Source organism: Canis aureus, chromosome 7 (genome assembly GCF_053574225.1).
Source record: "Canis aureus isolate CA01 chromosome 7, VMU_Caureus_v.1.0, whole genome shotgun sequence".
Lineage (NCBI taxonomy): Eukaryota > Metazoa > Chordata > Mammalia > Carnivora > Canidae > Canis > Canis aureus.
Window position 1 is genome coordinate 51,226,542 of NC_135617.1, and position 16,444 is coordinate 51,242,985.

At 40.0% G+C, this 16,444-nt stretch overlaps 1 protein-coding gene across 4 annotated transcripts in view; it reads right to left on the bottom strand.

The window, feature by feature from the left end:
• LRRC1 (leucine rich repeat containing 1) overlaps positions 1-16,444 on the bottom strand; it is a 129,506-nt gene that overhangs the window by 47,913 nt on the left and 65,149 nt on the right. For all 4 annotated transcript variants that reach the window (XM_077903635.1, XM_077903638.1, XM_077903637.1 and 1 more), the window contains exon 3: positions 651-729. In XM_077903635.1, the coding sequence (XP_077759761.1) occupies positions 651-729 (79 nt within the window). The remainder of the gene's footprint in view (positions 1-650; positions 730-16,444) is intronic.

The following is a 16,444-nucleotide window of genomic DNA, read 5'->3' on the forward strand; positions in this document are numbered from 1 at the left end:
CAGTGCCACTCAGCTATGCCCCCAGGCAGTGTGCTGTGTCATACTAGAAGGAGCAAGATTGGAACTAGTAGTAAAACAGTGATAGATGGCTTCTTTATGTGGAGGAATAATCCCAAAGAAATCCTCATAGCTATTGCTGTAAGGAAATAGTGGTGCCTGTAGAGTGTTTGTTTGTTTGTTTTAAAGGGAGAGTTGGAGGAGATCTGAGATAGTAAAAGTATGTTTCATTACTGGAGTGGAAAAAATATCCCTTATTAGGACTTTTCCTTGGATAGCTAGAGGGTAAGCTCTCTGGGAGTTTAGAACTCAGTCTTATCCCATAAGACAAGATAATTGGTAGCGGATTTATGAACCATTTCAGTGCTTCCTACTGCTTCAGAAATGTACTCCTCATTCCTGTTTTATATATTCCACTGTGCCTCCCCTCATTTGCTACCAATATCCTTTCAATGTTCCATCAATAGCACAGTATGTCTTTCATTGCACAGTGCAATTTATAAATAAATATCTGTGAAGGCCAATCATGATAAAGATAAAGATAGCCATCCCTCTAGGTACCTCCACGATGGGTGACCAGGTTGTGTTCATGGCTTGGTTCTTAAAAAAGATATCCTTAGTACTATAGACAGAAAAGCAAGCAGAAAGGTTACCTAGTCAGTGGGTTTCCGCTGAAGTCAGCTATCTGTAGTGCTTTACAGAATGAGATGCTTTCTGGAATTTCAGGAATATCTGTAGGAACAAAGAAAACATCTATCATTTACCACCATTGATTATAGTTTTTACCATCCTCAAGATGGACCAGTCACAAGAGATTATCTAGTAAGTACTACCTCTGTCCAAATGTGGCATAGATTTCTAAAGTATCTTTCTACATTTATTTTATATTTGCTTTCCTAATAGAAGATATCTTAGTAGAAGCACATTGAAGAAAAAAATATTAAAAACCCAACACACATGGATGGACCCTGAAGGCATTATACCAAGTGAAATAAGTCAGAAAGAGACAAACAACATATGCTGTGGAATCTTAAAAACAAACCCCTAAACAACACATGGGAAGAGGTCAGACTTGTGGGTACAAAACAGGGAAAAATTGGATGAAGGTAGTCAAAGGTATAAACTTCCAGTTTTAAGACAGGTAAGTATTAGGGATGTAACATACAACATGATGCCTATAGCTAACATCGCTCTATAGTATATTTGAAAATTGGCAGAGGGATAAATCCTATGAGTTCTTATCACCAGGAGAAAATTTTTTTCTTTTATTGTATCTATATGAAATGAGAGATGTTAGCAGAGTCTCTAGTGGTGATCATTTTGTGATATATGCAAATCAAACCATCATACTGCATACCTCCAACTTATATAATGATGAATGTCAATTATTTCTCAATAAAAGTGGGGAAGAAAACCTACCACTAGGTCTCATCATCCTATCAAAAAGTCACTGATGGCATTCTCATAATTCTCACTATTTTCACATAGTTGTATCAGGACACAGTATTCTAGAGTGTGCATTTTTAAATTGTGGACTTTCTTCTTCTGATTATAAATGTAACACTTTGGAAAGTACAAAAAACTGCCAAGAAGAAAATAAAAACCACCAACATTTCCATCACCTAGACATAAACTGTTTTACTCTGATATATTTTTTTCATTGTCATCATACACATGTACATACACAGTATATATAAATAGATTATATTTGAAAATACTAGATTCATGCTGATTTGGGTTTTTTTCCACTGTATATTATTTTACAAACTTTTCCCCACCTTTATTTGTCCAAATAGTTCACCATTTTTAATGGCAGAAAACCCACTGCATACATTTTTATACTTCATTTAATCGATCCCTCATTGTTAGACATTTAGGTTGTTTCCAAGTTCTTGATGTTATATTTATATCCATTTCTGATTATTTCCTTAGGCTAAGCTTCCAGAATTGTAATTACTGTGTTGAAGGCATTAACCACTCTACAGTCCTCGATAAATACTATTAAATTACCTTAGAGGAAGGCAAGTTATACCTATTTATATTCCCATCAGCCATCACAAGGTACCTAATTCAACATCTCTCCTCCTTTCTTTTTCTTACTTTTAAAAACTGCCAATATTGGGGCACCTAGGTGGCTCAAGGTTAAGTGTCCGATTCTTGGTTTTGGCTCAAGTCATGATCTCGGAGTCATGAGATCAAGCCCAGCATCAGGCTCCAAGCTGGGAATGGAGCCTGCTTAACATTCTCCCTCTCTCTATGCCCCTCCCCCCAACCTGCACTCTCTCTTAAGAGAATAGCCTGCTAATATTATTGGTAAAAACAGTCTGGCAACATTTTTATATTCTTTTATTACTAATGAGACTGAATATTTTTCCCTAGGCTTACTGATCACTAAATATTGTGATTTTGAAATGACCAAAATTGTTATATTCCTCTTTCCCTTGGTAGGAAATGTGGGGTTACAGCTTTTAGGGCTTTAAAGGTTTATTTCATAGCATTTAATTTCAAGGATATATTTATTTAGGACATATTAAGGCCTAAAATAGAAAAAGTTCTCCTGGTCTCATTCTGTTTCTTCTACTAGTTCTACAAATGCAAGCTGGGCCAAAACATACCGAATATTTCTCAACTGGGGGTGGCAGGAAGAAGGGAGAAAATAAGGGGGAAAATGGATGCCCTGGTCTAGCAAACGCAAACCAATCAGAAGCTACTTTTAAAATGCTTTAAGTTCAAACTTAAAAGCCAAAATCATTTAAATTTGATTTAATTAACATTCTTGTTACACCATTTTCTGCCTTGCATGGTCATGTAAGACAAGAACAAACACAATGATCCTAGTTGCATAAATACAATAGCAATACACACACACACACACACACACACACACACACACTTGAGTCTGGAATGGATTCTTAAAACACATAAGCATTTATGGGTCCTGAGGTACAAATACACTGGTAGGCCCTTTTAGATATATTATCTTATTTCACTTCAACATAAATTATTTTAACTTCTGTTGTAAAAAAAAAAAAAATGGACACTAACTCTCAGAGAAAGGAAATAACTTCCTCATCATTACAGGCCTATTCCACTGAGTGCCTGACCTTCCCATACTGAGATCACAGCACGGTCGTGCTTAAGAATGAATGAACATACATAAATCCATTATAGAACAAGCATGGCTATCTATCCAGGCAAGTGAGGCAATAACATGCCATGGCTTGCTTTGGCCTGAAAGGTGCTGGTTGTCCTGTGCATGCCATGACAGTCCCTCTTTTGCCACTTCTTCAGGTCTGTAAGCAGTTTTGTTTTGTTTTAATATTTTATTTATTTATTCATGAGAGAAACACAGAGAAAGACAGAGACATATGCAGAGAGAGAAGCAGGCTCCTTGTGGGGATCATGACCTGAACTGAAGGAACTCAACCACTGAGCCACCCAAGCATCCCTTGGTGAGCAGTTCTTATAAGATTGAGGAAAGAGGTGCACATATCATGCCAGTTGCCTCACAAGTGTCAAATAAGATCAAGTCAGACACAGAAATATAAATTTTACAGCAACGTGCTGCTCTACCCAAAAAACAAACAAACAAAAAAAGCAAGGAAAAGAGAAAGAAGAAAGGTATATCCATTTGGTACCCATCTTTAATATTCCTCAGAGCACTAGAAACATCACCAAAGCCTGGGAAGATGGGCCTGTCAAGGGAACTTATGAAAAGTAGCTATGAGAAACTCTGGTCAGGGCTGGTCTGCAATCCGGAGATTTGAGAGGAACAAAAGCAACAGCCAGAGAATAACGTGGCTGGACTCAGTCCACACAGAGCTGGTGTAAAATCTGGTCCTATGTAAGGAAGGCATTCCCTCCTTAGGATAACCTGCTTGTATACACAGAGAAGCAGCAGATGAGCAAACAGAACACAGGTCTCCTGACTCCCAGGACCATTTCTTTCCACCATATGCACACTCTGAACTTGGAAGAAAAAGAATGTATTTGCTTGTACAAATAGAAGCTATAGACAAGAGGAACACCTGGGTGGCTCAGCGGTTAAAGCACCTGCCTTCAGCTTGGGGCGTGGTCCTGGAGTCCTGGGATGGAGTCCCACATAGGGCTCCCTGCTTGGAGCCTGCTTCTTTCTCCCTTTGCCTGTGTCTCTGTCTCTCTCTGTGTCTCTCATGAATAAATAAATACAATCTTAAAAAAAAAAAAAAAAGCTATAGACAAGGATGGCAATGGTGTGGTTTGAAGAGTCCTGAGTACTAATTTGCTTTAGGTTATTAAAAATATTAGCATAAAAAATTAAGGACAGAAAACATCTACTCAGCCTTAAATACCCAGCTGAAATATCATACTCAGGGACACCTTCTATGGATCCCAAGATGAAGCTGGATTTCTCCATCCTCAGGCTTCACCTTTGTGAGATCTGTGACAGTTTTAATAATTGTTGACAGTCAATCTCCCTTATAAAACTCTGTGCTCATTGGAAAGAAAGACCTTGTGGGTCTCATCGGTCAGTTTCCCTACAGCTGACACAGTAGTGAACTTAAGCAGTATACAGGTGACAAATAAATGGATGAGAAGCTACCATTACTAAGCCCCTGCAAGCACAAGTGCTCTCTCATTTGAGTCATGAAATATCCCCATCAAGTTAGTGTTATCTTCATTTTACCAGTAAGAAAACTGCTTAGTGCCAGATCTCTGACAACGGGAATATAAAGCTTACAGGTTATTCCCAACTGAAATCCCCTTTGATCCTTAAATTTTTTGCTCAGGACAAATATGAGGTTTGAGAGTAAACATATGAAAAAATATATATAAATAACACCTTCTCAATGAAACCTAGGTTGACTATCAACCTCTTTAAAAAACTAATTTGAATCTTCACCACCACCCTTCATCACCAATTCTTACATTCAATTTTGAAATCCTTCTCATATTCTCTAATTATTGTTCCTGGCCATCTTTTTCTGTCTACATCTATTGTTTTCAACTTAGTTCAGGCTTCAATCATCTAGATGACTAGAATATCCTCTTAAATGGTCTCTACCTGTATTCAATTTGTCTTCTATCAAATCCAAAGAGCTGTAAGAGCAATCTGCATCATTGTTGCGGGGGGGGGGGGGGGGGGGGGGGGGTTGGCAGGTTTGAGCACTCAGGCAAACTACTTAACCTGCCTGTGCCTTAATTTCCTTATCTGTAAAATGGGTCACTAACAGAGATATTTTTTAAAAAAATTAATGCCAGCACATCATACCTTCGGTGTTGCACAAGTTCAGAGAAAATTAGACAAAGGACATTTACACTTTGACCAACTAAATAAGAGGAGAAACCCAGGCACAAATGGCATGCTGAATGCAGTGAGAAGGTAAGCCCTGAGGAGAGACAGTACAGTATGAACTTCAGGATATCAACATGGGAGTAAACGGAGAGAAGGCTGAAGCGATCTCTTGATAACAGATTACCAAATGTCAGGTTGAGCTATTTACAATTAATTTGGTAGACAAGGAGTTTCCTCTTTTATAAAGAGGGGATAATCACCTCTGGCTTAGGGCTGTCCTAAGGATAAAGCAGAGTAGCATGAATGGCCCTCTGACCTCTTTCATTAATATTTGAGTGCGATCAGTAGAGAGGACCACTGGTTTTCATTCAACCCCAAATAATCCGAAGAAGAGTAGTATTAATAGAGAAGAGAGGATTTAGAGGGCTTTTGCCATTGTTTTAACTATCTGAGAAGTAGTAATGATTAGCTTCTGAAGAAACATATATTTACATAAAAATATTAGAAATAATAAAATTTTTATCTACTCATTAAGGAATATATCCCAAAACTTCTACTTGCCAGCATTCAGTTGAGTTAGAGCTTCTATAGAAGGCGAAACAAACAAAAATTTTTAATCATATTTTTCATTAATTCAAACTGGCTTTGTCTCTTCTATGTCTAAGAATAAGAGCATAAAATTTGATAATTTACAAAATGTCTGAGAATTATTATAAAATTAAGTAACCTTTTCCCTACAACTTTCTTAAGACAGCCTTTAATTTGGACCCACTCTAAGTAAGCCATCATTATTTCTGGATTAGAATTGCTTCAAATTAGTGAGATGCAATTGTGCTTAAAAAGTAAAACTAGCTAATCTGTAGTTTACCAATATGACCATTACTACTGCCTGTATACAGGAAATGGATAATTACTCCTAAACTCTGTCAGTGCAAAATATCTTCAATACCACCAGGCACGCTGGCACCATTAGCCCCAGGGCTTCTGAGACAGAATATAGCTTTTACCACAGATATTATCACTTAAAAAGTGATTTAAAAAGACATCCCCTGCCCTTCCTGGCACTCATAGTCTTTTATGGACATCCATTTGTAACACGCCAAGCTGGGATTCTAACTTCCCCATTTCCCTGCCCCCACAAATACAGAGGCTTAGTCCACATTCTTCTGTGGGGAATGAGGGCTCTCTTCCCACATGCCCAGAATCCTCATGGTGGACCACACCCTTTCCTGAAAAGCTATTGCCATTTTTGGACCCTCTTTTGATGGAGATAGATTGGACTGGTGGACATCTCCGGTTCCTTCTAAGCATGTGTGAGTTTGCAAACTTCCAGGGCATTTCCTTTCATGGAGGACTGCTCACAGACAACCTGTTTTGACAGTAGCCCTATACATTGCACAAGTTCTTTCAGGATAAATCAATTACTCACTGGCATTTCTTGTTCTATATAAATAGCATCTCTTTTCTTTCTGGGTTCAAGACCTATCTGATGTTAATAAGTTAGAATACTAGGTTCTCTCCACTGATGGCACCATAAAACGCTAAACAAAACAGAAGTCTTAGGTATTTTTGTGGCTATTCTCTAGGATTATCTAATTCATCTTGGCAGCATTTAGATATATGAAGTTGAAGAGTAGGAATGCTTAAAGAAATCAAATGATTACCCCCATCTATTAATTTGTCTTTCTGTAAAATTGCAAAGAATAACATTTTACACTTCTGGGGATATCATGAGACAATTTAGTAAGTTGAAATTTTATTTTTGAAAATGGAGCAAGAGCTCTGCAAGCAATCATCTACACTTATTGCATCAGCACGACTAGCTGTACAGCAAGGTGGCTGTGTTGGCTTCGTTAGTACAAGGTGCTAGCAAGGTCAGAGGACTGGATTCGCGCCAAGCGTGGAGCAGTTTCTTTCCCTGGTTCCAGGCGTGCTGCACTCTAAGGACCCTTTATGAAACTTGTGATTGAAAAACAGCCATAGTCGCTGAGCCTTTACTAAGCACTTAGAAGTGTCACACACACTCCTAAGCACTTTGCACAAACAAACTCCTGTTAAGTCTTCCCGATAACCAGGAAGGTTCTCCGAAGGAGGAAGGGAGGCACCGCAGAGGTAAGGGCCTGGCCAAGTTTACACTTGGCCAGTAAGCAGAAGGGTCAGGTTCTGAACGTAGGCCTTGTCACCCCAGAGCCTGTGCTCCTCGCCATTAGCTTGTCTTGTCTCTAAAAAAAAACGTGTGAGGTCAAGAGAAACCGCAAAACTCCAACCCGACTGCCCTAGGGCCAAAAGCCGCCGATGAGCACGGCTTGCAGAAAGCCAAAGATAGCACTGCCTCTGAATCTTCAGAAACTCAACGGAAGGGAGCCAGGGGGAAAAGTGTACCAGCCTGTCTGACAGCATATGACAGTTTCAAACATTCTGCTTACCAAATTCTTTGATTAAACAAAACCAAATAATCCATTTTCAAGATAACATAATAAAAAATATTGAAGTAACAAAGACGCAGCTTTAAATCTAATCCTGTGGGGATCCCTGGGTGGCTCAGCAGTTTAGCGCCTGCCTTCAGCCCAGAGCATGATCCTGGAGTCCCGGGATCGAGTCCCGCATCGGGATCCTTGTGTGGAGCCTGCTTCTCCCTCTGCCTGTGTCTTTGCCTCTCTCTCTCTCTCTCTCTCTCTCTCATGAATAAATAAATAAAATCTTTTAAAAATAAATTAATTAACTAATTAATTTAATCCTGTGGTATGTCTAACCTTGAACAACTTTTGGCTATGATTACAGTACCAAAACTAAGTACAGTATTTGATTACGTACACAATATTAAAATTTTCTTCATTATGCCTTGCTTAATGTAGCTCCTACTAGGTAAGAGAAAGAATTAACCAGCACCACGGACAAAAAGGCAATATAGTGTCACAAAATTTCTATTAAACCTTCCTTGAATCTCCTCAAGTAGACTTGAGCCTCTTGGGCCTCCCACAGTGCTCCATACTTCTCCCTGTAAGCATTTTGCTCAACGGCAATTAGCTATAAACACTTACTCAATACCTCGGTTCCCTAATAGATGTGTCCTCTGCTAACTAGCTCAGGGATCAGATCTACAATGTCCCCCACTGGCTCCCCAGCATTTACCACAATGTAGGTCTTTAACAGGAGGGCGTTCAACAATACTTCCTTATTCACCGCACTGGGCCTGGATCAGAAGAGAGATCCCAGGGCCAGCATACTCACTTAACAAAGGTAAACATCCACTGCTCTGAGCCTCGGGTCCCTCAGAAAGGGGATGTTCAGATTACCTGCCTCATCCACCAACCAGGGCTACTGAGAGGTAAAATGAGATAATGTACAGGATAACTTGGTAAAGTACCGAAGTGGAGATGACTAAAAGCAGGGAGGAAAAAGCAATTCTCCTCAAGTGGCACTGACTGGTTTTGAGCAGGGGTTACTTTTTTATATCAGCTTAAAGAGTCTGAGGCATGTGTTTTCTTGCCCTCCTTTCACCCCCAACATAAATTTCAGACTGGGGGGGGGGGGATGTCATCAAGAACTTTTGTCAAAAGAGAAAGAACTGAGTCTTTAAATAAGTCTTATTCATATCCAATCTTAGACAAAGAATCGTGTAATTGCATCGATCATCAAGAATCTGAAGACAGTACCTCAATATCACATCAACCAATGTTAAACCAAATCAGAGACAAAGAAAAAATAATGCAGCATAAACAAAAGGAACCATCACAGAGAAAGCCACCCTGTGAACTGCCCTGCAGAGAAATCCAGGACAGAAGCAACCCTAACAAGAACCAGCAATTCACAAGCATCCACATGGACATCAGAGACTGCTAACCTTACCTAAACTCTGCACTGACATTTAATAATCCACTTCAAGACTTGTTCCAGATGAACAACTGCCCATCAGAGTTTTTTTTTTTTTAAGATTTTATTTATTTATTCATAGAGACAGAGAGAGAGAGGCAGAGACACAGGCAGAGGGAGAAGCAGGCATCATACAGAGAGCCTGACGTGGGACTTGATCCAGGGTCTCCAGGATCACGCCCTGGGCTGCAGGTGGCACCAAACCGCTGTGCCACCGGGGCTGCCCCAGAGTTTAATTACATTTGTATTTCTAGTCTACAAAGGGAAAACTTATAATGTATAAGACATGACCTACAGGTGAGTCCACTTGGGTTTTCCCTCTCATGGAAACTATCAACATTTATACTATCAAAATATAGCAGGTGTTATCAACATTAACACCTGCTATATTTAACAATCTTAAATACTGAGGATGACACAAGAGAAAAATACAAAATTATAAGGAACTTGATCTTCCCATCTAACTGGTCTCCTCCTGTGAGAAAAGAATTAATTTAGTGGATTAATGGTCTTGCTCAGATACTGAATTTCCCAGACACTAAAGAATCCTGGTAAGAAAATGAATGCCATGTTTTTTTTTGATGGCTGAGTAATATTCCATTGTATGTATATGTGTGCATATATTTATTGCATCTTCTTTATCCATCCATCTGTAATTTAAGAAACAAAACAGGATCATGAGGGAAGGGAGGGAAAAATAAGATGAAATCAGAGGAGACAAATCACTAGATTCTTAACTGAGGGTTGCTGGAGGGAAGGTGAATGGGGGGATGGGGTAACTGGGGGATGAGCATTAAGGAGGGCACTTGATGTAATGAACCCTGGGTGTTATAGGCAACTGATGAATCACTAAACTCTAACTCTGAAATGAATACTACACTCTATGTTAATTAATTGAATTTAAATAAAATAAAGAAAATGAGGGCCATGGCTCACCCTGGCCAGTGCCTAGCTGACATGCTCCAGCTGACCACCATAGCAGTGCATGTGTGTACATAGTACACATACACAGAGCCCTCCTTTCAACCATACAAACACTTTATATTTTATAGCACAATACCACTGCTTTAGATGAGGATTTGAAATTGTTACCTGACAGCCTGACTCAAGAAGCCTCTTTTGAACTTAGTTACCTTAATGGTTGTTGTCACTGCCACCTTAGCTAGCCACAAGTGAAAAGTCAAGCGTTCAGAGAAAAAGCAGAGGACAGGCTCAAGATCAGGAAAAGGGACAGGTATGTCTCTGAAAAAGAAGAACTACTCCCCTCCAATCCTGCTATACCACATGACTGTCTACAAATAAGAAGAGCCACCATCTTTAGGGCCTCACATGTACCACATATGCAAACGGCACTTTGCATGCATCATCTCTAATCCTTACAACAAATACTGAGTTGGTAGTCCTATTAACAGATGCTGAAGCAGGCTTTGGAACATTAACTAAATTGTCCAAGATGACTCTGCTGATATGTAGAAGAGCAGAGCTTTGAAATTCTAGTCCATCTGCCTCAGGGCTGAGGAAGACCTTGAAGTAGTTACTGAGGATCTAGACAGTCAGATCTGATCAGCTCCAAACAGGCTAGAATAAGAGATGCCTGGGGAAATGAATATGGAGAGAAAGAGGAGGCAGAAACACAAGCCTGTGGTTCTGAGATATCACTTGGCAAGCATGTCACACAGGGGTGGGGGTGGATGCACAATCTGAGGAGAAAGCAAGCCAGAACCTTCTGTTATGGGGCAGAGGGGCACTCAACAGGCAGAGGGAAGAGAACTGTGGGAGCAGAGCCAAGAAGTCAGAGAGCAGAGTGTTACCAAAAGGGATGGTTCAAGTGACAACCAATAGATAAGGAAGAGGTGGATTTGGCGATTAGGAATTTGCTGTCACCTTCAAGAGGATACATATATTGTGGTTTTAGGGGAAGTCAAACCACTGGCTTCTGTGGAAAAAGAAAAGGGGAGTATAAAGCAGTAGGGACCAAATTCTAGTCAGAGACCTCGTATTCCTAATTGGCAGACAAGGCAATTGGGGAGAAGGTGAAAAGGATTTCTAATCATGAAGCCAAATTTATTTATTTAAAAGGACTGTTGTCCTCTATTAATCAGAGATTATATCCTGCCTGGAAGGCTGAAACCTCTTTGTCTTTTACTAAAAGACATTGATAGTTTTCCTTATCAAAATAAAAAAGCTAGCAATCCTGTGTCACTATCTCATTAAAAAATATATATATATAAGGCTGCATTAAAAATCTACAAGCCTGAGAACCTGGGGAAGTCTGCCTTCAAAAATGGGGAAGTCTGCCTTCAAAAAGCCTGGCGGATATAAAAAGGGGTTTGTAGCCTGAGGGAAATACCAAGGTCAAGGGAAAAGTTCATCTTAATGTGTTTGGGTTAGATTTGGGTTGTTTGGAAAATTTGTGGAGTGAGCAGAGAGGCAGACAGGAGTGGAATGGGAGAAGGTTCTGGAAGCGCATTCCCATCTTTGCCCAGAAGGCAACAAGGAGGGCAGCGCAGGGGGTGATGAGGTGAGGCCTAGAGAGTGTGGACTTCAGAGCCCTGGCCAAGAGGAAGTGACAGAAGAGGAGCTGGGGAGAAAGGAGGCCCATAAATCGAGAGCAGACTCAATGGATGAGGGCCACTTATTCACAGCAGAGGAAATGACAAAACTCTGTGGTCCCAGGTCTTAAAAATGAAACAAGCTGTTACAATATGAAGCATTCTCAGCAAAAAAAAAAAAAAAAAAAACACCAACAACAAAAAACCACACATGTAGCAGACAATGATGCTGCATTAAGGGCAAGAAGTACAATGGGAGGGCCATCCTGACATGGAATGTAGGGTCTTTATCATGTATAAAAACTGTTGATTGAGACCTGGCCAAACACAGAATTCAAACACTACAAGTTATAAACAACTCGTGGTGAACAGAACAAGCACGTAAAAAGAGATGCTGACAAGCTATAGTAAAATACTGAATGTTGTGACTCTGGGCACACTTGGTACATCATATTGCTTCATTGAGAATTATTTACTACTTGGGTAAAACAAGGTCCTTGTGTGCCAAACAGTCTGGCTGATTAAGACAGTTTGAATGCTGTAATGCTGGTTGCCTGACTAGATCCTGCTTAAAAATATCTGGGATTGTCAAACAAGACTAAATATGAACGCATGATTCAAGTCTGCATTTGCTGCCACAGCTGTTCCTCTGGGTGTACAGGAGAAAAAAAAATGCTAAATGGAAATTTTTTTCAAAGGCATCATCCCGTTTATCCTATTATTCCAACCACCACAGACTCACCCGGGAGGCGGCCAGCCTTGTAGACAAAGGCATCGTTCCTGCCTGAGCAGCCTTGCCCATGTTTGTGAAGTGAAGATGGACACAGACCTAACTCAGAACAGAAAGGTGGACAGCACACAGTGCAGAGAGGCCCATGGAAGGCGCCACAGAGGGACCTTTGTCAAAGTTTTATTTTAGAGTCTTGGTAACTTGTACTGCCAAAAAACTTTCTCAGCCCAGGAGGTTTTCACCTAATTCCAGCCACAATTACCAAAATAACCTTTATGCCTCAGCTTTTCCTCCCCAGCAGAGTTATTTAGCTAAGCAAACAAATATGTCTGGAGATACAAGATCCCAATTTGCAAATAAAAATATAAATCGATCCCAAAAGTAACAAAGAATTACAGAATGGTGAAGGTTAGGTTTCATATAGAATGGGAAGGAAAAAAAACATGTGGACAGTTTGGCATTCTTTTTACTCACTCTCCTCCCAGAGCAAAATTCGGAACGTCTACTTAAACCTCATAGTAACTGCAACTCAATACTTCATCCCTGAATTCAACATTCACTCAAAATGACAGCTTATTTTAGTTATTCCCATTTAATATGAACAAAATTACAACTACTGGTATTTGTGCATCAAAATTCTCTAGGGAGATTCTAACTCTTCCAATGGATGAATGGTCCTGATCCAAAAATTAAGTCTTTGACTCTGCCCCAAGCCTCCCTCCCCTGAAGTGCCAACCAGCACTTGTGGTCAGACCCATTCCATTGTATGAATTCTATGGGTTTGCTTCCTTGTCTCATGTTACCTTTTTAAATATACTTAATCTTTGCATGAGAATCTGTGACTCTTGTCAACTGAAATAAGCACACTCCTAAACTTGGTGTTCTCTTCTCACACTCCCACAGCATGCACAGTGTTTGTGAATTGACAGACTCAACCACAGGCTAGAATGAGTCATTCAGACTCCTAAAATCACTCTGGGTAACACACAGAATAGATGAGAAGGTGCAGGGCCAGGAGTGAACAATGCAATTCTCCAAAGGTACAGGAAGAAGCCATGTGGCCCAAATAAACTAGCCAAAACACTGACTCTCAACAATTGTCACCAGCTTTTTCTGATGTACATCCCGAACCCAAGTCTACTAAAACCACCGAGTGCCCGAGAGGCTGGGGATTCTCAATTTCAGAGTAACCACGGGGAGCACTTATTTGTTGATAGGATTGGCCCCACTCCTAACAACTGTTTCACTAAGTCTAGGGTCCAGGGAAGGAATCTGCATTTTTAACGCAATCTCCTGGAGATTCAGGTAAAGAGGCTCCTAGAGCTGCCTCTGAGAAACATCGAAGCATTTAATGTAATTGGTTCTCAGTCCTGACTGCATATCAGAACCACCTGGGGCCAATCCTCACCTGAGATTCCAATAAATCCACCTGGAGTGGGATTAGGGCCATACTTTAAAAAGTGCTGAATCTAATAGGCAGTCATCTTAGGAACCACTAATGATGAGGCCCTGGTCATATGAGTGTATATCTGACAATTACTCATGGCTCCCATCCATAATTTACCTACAGAATAAAGCTGTTTCTGCTCTTAGACTGAAGCAGAGCCAACGCGTAAAGACTGTGTAAGCTGAAGGCTGTGTTAGGTTGCCTGGAATGGGAGGTAAAACAGCAATGCAACAAGAGGAAGCCGTTTTGTTCCTCAGTTGAAGACGGGGAGAGGGTGGAAAGGGGGACTGTTTGAATCTAATTTAACCCACCTCCTTCCCATTTTTAAGTAGAATAAATTTTTAAGAAATCCCTCTACCTGTACAAGTACACCTTTCCAAAAGTAGCCCTTTAAAAAAACAGGTTAGACTAGGAAACAGTGCAAAAGGATTTCTAAAAAGAGCTTAAAAACATGTTTATATGATTCAAAGAAATACTGTAGCAAAAGAGCTTAATGGCTTAAAAATTACAAACTGTCAACTGAGAGGAAAAAAGTTATGTTATGCCTTTAACTTCCTAAAAAGAAACATATCAGAACTTATGTTAAACTTGGTATTATCCCCTTACAGTAGTCATCATATGAGGAATGCATATAAATTCTGGCATTGACACTTGCTAAATGTTTTGAAGTTCTTTCTTAGAGTTACAATGAGAGTTTCTTGTAACTCAGTGTTTTGAGAAAATCCTGCAGAACTGATGCTGTTTCTACGAACTATAGAAAATTCAGTCCTGGGAACGACTATAAAATATACTCTGTGTTTCAGCTGAATGTCACTCTCAAGACGATCTAATATGGCAAGTGTAGTTCTATTCTCATATCCTAAAGCGAGCCTCACAGGCCACCCCCATCCAAATTTAGGACAAAAAGACTTAGAAAGAAGGGGAAATGTTTGCTTTTTTTTGAAGGGTGATCTCAGTTCTTATGACAGACACTTGATTTTTGGACTGGTCAAAAATCATTTCCTGTACTTAAGCCCTTATTCTATGGATTTAACTGAAGGCAACAAAGGTCAGATTGTAAAGATATCCTTTTAGACTAAATGTTGTTCAGGATCTTGACCCCACCAGGAACTGTTTAGGTTCTGTTAGGCTCCTAGCTCCAATTTAAATTTATATGATTATATGAATTTTCCTGGGGATTAAAATGCAAACTCCAGGGATCCTGCTCTGGACATTCTGATTGTACAGTCTTTCTATAAGGTGGAAATATGCCATTTTAACAAGGATTCTAATGGAGGCAGTCTCAAGCCCACCTGGAGAAACACTGCTCCAAGTGAATGAAGACCATAATCTGAAGTCTAAATTTCCAGACAGAAGGAATATTTGCTCTCACCATTCCTAAAAGCCCCTTTTTCTGTGGTCTGATGATCAGCAGGGTATTCTGATTTTCCCTTTTAAACCTATAAATATGGTTTTGCCCACATAGTCTGAACATCTCTGGGGGTACACCGTGGCTTGTCATCTCTTGGACAGAATTATTCCTCTGTCTGCTATACATGTGATGGCACTCCACTGCCTGACACAGACAGAATGCACAGTAAAAGTTTCCAAACTGTTTGAACTTAATGCAGAAGTTCAGATGTACTCTTTTTTAAGAACCTAAAATGCATTATAAATATCTCGCCTTCTAATTCCATGGAAGTGCTAAGCTTGTCACCTCTGCCAGTCATCTACCAGTTTCTGAATAGATTAATTTTATTCACATAATTGGAGAAATCTGCACCTCCAGGCTGGATAAAGAGACTACAAGCCCAGTCCCTTATCACACAGTACCATCCATATAATAAGCACTCCTACAAATCAAAAGGTGACAAGAATAGGTGCTTTCCTCTCATAGCCAGTTTCTCTCTGAAATTACAATGAAGGGAATGAAAGCAATGCTCTTAAGGGCTTAAACCTAAATAATTCACTCATTTGTTCATTTATTTATTTATTTCTTCCCTTATTAATTCATTTAAGGAACCACCTATGTGGCAGAAAGTCAGGTAAGAAAGGTAGAGTCCTTGTGCACTGGGATCCATAATCTGGAACTGAAAGAGGTATCATAAAAATAAGCCAACATTGGCAACCTCAGCTGAGGCGGGAGAATCTGGAAGTATAAAGTGCAGGTTGTTGACTTTTTCTTTACTTGCCTCCATTGAGTTTTTAAAATGACCCTATACTGCTTTTATAATTTTTTTTAAAAAATTGCAAGGTGAGGCAAACTTGGAAACACCAGTGGTACATGCAATTATTAAAGGGTCTTGGAAAGGGATGCCTAGGTGGCTCAGCGGTTGAGAATCTGCCTTTGGCTCAGGTCGTGATCCTGGGGACCTGGGATCAAGTCTCACCTCGGGCTCTCCACAGGGAGCCTGCTTCTCCTTCTGCCTATGTCTCTGCTTCTTTTTGTGTGTCTTTCATGAATAAATGAATAAAATCTTATATAAATAAATAAATAGTCTTGGACAGAGAGAACTCTGTCCACAGTCTTCAATAGTTAGTATGGAATAACCAGGCTTAAAATGTCCTAGCCATAGCAGATGACCAGACTC